General features: G+C 59.7%; 1 protein-coding gene across 1 annotated transcript in view; it reads right to left on the bottom strand.

Moving 5' to 3' along the window:
* FRMPD1 (FERM and PDZ domain containing 1) overlaps nucleotides 1-3,225 on the bottom strand; it is a 26,673-nt gene that overhangs the window by 22,943 nt on the left and 505 nt on the right. The window contains exons 2-5 of the mRNA XM_014311362.2: nucleotides 2,991-3,101; nucleotides 2,166-2,323; nucleotides 946-1,048; nucleotides 829-874 (exon numbers count right to left, since the gene is read on the bottom strand). Coding sequence (XP_014166837.1) covers nucleotides 829-874; nucleotides 946-1,048; nucleotides 2,166-2,323; nucleotides 2,991-3,091 — 408 coding nt within the window. The 5' untranslated portion in view covers nucleotides 3,092-3,101. The remainder of the gene's footprint in view (nucleotides 1-828; nucleotides 875-945; nucleotides 1,049-2,165; nucleotides 2,324-2,990; nucleotides 3,102-3,225) is intronic.

Raw genomic sequence — 3,225 nt, 5'->3', positions numbered from 1 at the left:
AGGGTTCACATTCTCCATTTCAGGGGAGGGTCCTGCCTTCCTTAGCAGGCTCCTGTCTTTCCAAACCAAGACAGACCTGCCGGGCAGCTGCTGCAGCCAGCGGACACTGTGTGCCAGTGTCACTCTGCCAGTATCACTGCACGGGGACCAGGTGCCGTGCCCAGGTGTCCCCTCCCCACACCGGGACCCCGCAGAACAGAGGATGGCACAGGGCTGCACCTAGCCCAGCACACAGAGAGCCTGGCACTGATGGACAGACCCTGCCTGCTCTGCTGGGCTGCCCAGAGTGCTGCAAACCACCCAGGGCCACCAAGGACGGGGTTGCTGTCACGAAGGACACAGTGCTGCTGTCACACGACCTTGCTGTCACCACGACAGGTCCCATCAGGCTCAGGTGTGCTGAGGAACTCTGCACAAACACCCTGTAAAGCATGGTGGTCCCCTAGAGCAGCAGCAGAGCCCCTCAGTGCCCCCCCAGGCAGAGCCTTCACCTGTCAAATTGCCCGTGTCACCTGCCTGGGGGACATGCCTCACCTGTGGCACAGCCCCACCCTGCCTGGGGACAGGAGATGGGGGCACAGATCGGGATTTGGGAGGAGCCCCCGAGTGCTCCGGGCATCCCGGAGCCCAGCAGGGTTCTTGGGGCACAGCCTGTCCCTGCCACCGGCCCGCCCGGCCCCGCACCCGGGGCTGCCGCAGTCACTGCCCGCCCCGCCCAGGGCTGGCTGTGGCACAGAGGGTGCTCAGGGCACCCGCGTGGCCCTGACCAGCCCCTGCCAGCCCAGTCACCCCTGCCCGTGCCCGGGGAGCCGAGGAAGGGTCACTCACGGCCGTGCAGCGCAGGACGGTCAGCAGCAGCTCATCTCCGGCGTCCCTGCAGGGGGACAGGCGGTCAGCGTGGGGACACCGTGGCTCCGGGGACACGGGGACACATGTGTGACACACCTGATGAGGCTGGCGGCCCGCTCCACCGACAGCCCATCCACCGAGCTGGAGTTGATCATGATGAGCTGGTCCCCGGGCTGCAGCTTGCCGTCTGCCGTGCTCCCTGCGGAACGGAGCGGAGTGGGGTGAGGCATGGGCAGAAACCTGCCCCCGGGGCACAGAGCTGCTCACACCGCGGAAACAGCGCTCCGAGAGCAACAGAACACACAGAAATGACCCTCCGAGATCACCCCCATACCCAGAAATCACCCTAATCACCCTCTGAGATCACCACCACACTGCAGAAACCCTCTGAGACACCACCACAGCACAGAAACCCTCCGAGATCACCACCACAGTGCAGAAACCCCGAGAACCCCCCAGGATCTGTCCCCTTGTCTCGGCCCACCGCACTGGGAACCAAGCACAGGCAAGCACACATGGGATCCCACCAGCAAAGGGCAGGCTCGGAAGGACAGGTTTCTTCGTGTTCAGGTTTAGTAAAATGAAGGGCAGGTTTCTTTGTGCCTCAGCTTTAGTAAAATATTGATTATTTCTGATTAGGAGAAGAGAGAAGCATAACAGGAAAAAACCCCACTCTGTACTCCCCACAGCTCTCAGGTAATTCTACATGGGAAGGGGCATGAAGAGAAGTAGGAGTGACAGAGGGTCCCTGCCCTGGCCCTGAGCCCAGCCAGTCAAAGAGAGGGCTGGCACCCACACCAACAGGTGAAAACCGCGTGGTTTTGTGCACCCATTAAAAAAATTTAAGAGGAAACAGAATGTCAGTTTTTGAGTTACACCCATCCCTGCTATAGCCAAATATAAACCTGATTGATTTCAGCACTGCCTGCACCCAGCAGCAAACCCCTGTGTCACAGGGATGAAAGCCCAGACCTGTTCAGATCACCATGGCCACAGTGGAGTAAGATGAAATTCTCTGAGATAAGATTAAATTCTTCCTCTGCATTTCAGGTAAAAAACCAGGAAGGACTTGGAGCAGCTCTGTGCATCAGGAAGGTCAGCAGTGACTGAGCACAGGTGAGGGACTCGTGGGGACACTGACACTAGCCCCAGACTGGGAGCTGGGATGTGTCCTGGTGCCCCTGGCAGCCACAGCCAGCTCAGGGCTCCCACACCAGCAGAAACCAGAGCCAGCAACCCATCCCCACAAGAACAGAACCCACAGCCCTGCAGTCAGCCCATCCCTCCATCCCCCTGCTGGTCTGTCAGAGCCACACCTGCAGTCACCGAGGCGATGGTCAGCGGCAGCCCGGGGCAGATTTCGAAGCCGTAGTGCTGCAACACCAGGTCCTTGTACACGGTCACCGTCACCTTGGCCCGGCTGGGGGGCTGCCCTGCGCTGTCCCCAGCGCTGTCCATTGCTGCCACGCTGCCCCTGCACCAGCAGAACACACAGTTAGACGTGACACTACCACAGACTGCTTGTCCAAGGATGTAGGCCATGCCCTGCTGCCCAGGGGCTGCCCCAGGCCTCTGCAGGAGGCTGAGACCACAGCTCAGCCCAGCCCGCTGGTCACACAGAAGGAGAGAAGGTCACACAGGCGTGCCCCAGCACAAGGCATCACCTCCACCCACAGGGAGCAGCAGCACCTTCACCCAGCGAGGCAGCACGGGAGCTCTGGGCCTCTGCTGGGATCCACTCAGCCCACGGATGTCCGCTCTGTGTCCACTCTGTGTCCTCTCTGTGTGCACCACACCCCAGTGCCATCTCCCAGGCCCCAGGGAAGGACAGCAGCCGTGGGCCAGGATCCCTGGCGACGCGGCCCAGTCCAAACTGTGGGCCCACAACGAGAAGCACGAGCCCACCTTCCAGAGGAGCAAGTTCCAGTGGAGCAATGCCGCATCTCCTCCTCACAAAACCCCAGCAGAGCAAGGCAGGAACGTCAGGCCCTGGCAGCCAGGGGGGTTGCTCACAAACTGCTGCTGTTCTTTTTCTGGGAGTGCATTTCCCAAGGACAGACACAGCGAGCAGGCCGCGCAGGCCGCGCCAGCCCCAGGCGCTGCCTCTGACCCAAGGTGCTCCCTCCACAGACCCCACTCACCTGGGCAGGCTGTCCCGAGAGCGATGAAGCCATTTTGCTACCATTTGCTCTATTCTACATGTTTTTCGTGCATGGATTAAGCTAGTCTCCAAATCTCCCATTTACCTGGAACTGACAGAAACCATAGAAGAACAGTGACTGGGGAATTCTTCTGGACAGCTTTTAGCGTTACCATAGTGTAACCTATTACATTATATTACATGATATTAGACAATATGAAACGATATTAGACTAT

This window comes from Geospiza fortis, unplaced genomic scaffold, assembly GCF_000277835.1.
Source record: "Geospiza fortis unplaced genomic scaffold, GeoFor_1.0 scaffold3703, whole genome shotgun sequence".
NCBI lineage: Eukaryota > Metazoa > Chordata > Aves > Passeriformes > Thraupidae > Geospiza > Geospiza fortis.
The sequence above is the reverse complement of the archived record's forward strand: the minus strand, read 5'-3'. Positions and strand labels throughout refer to the sequence as shown.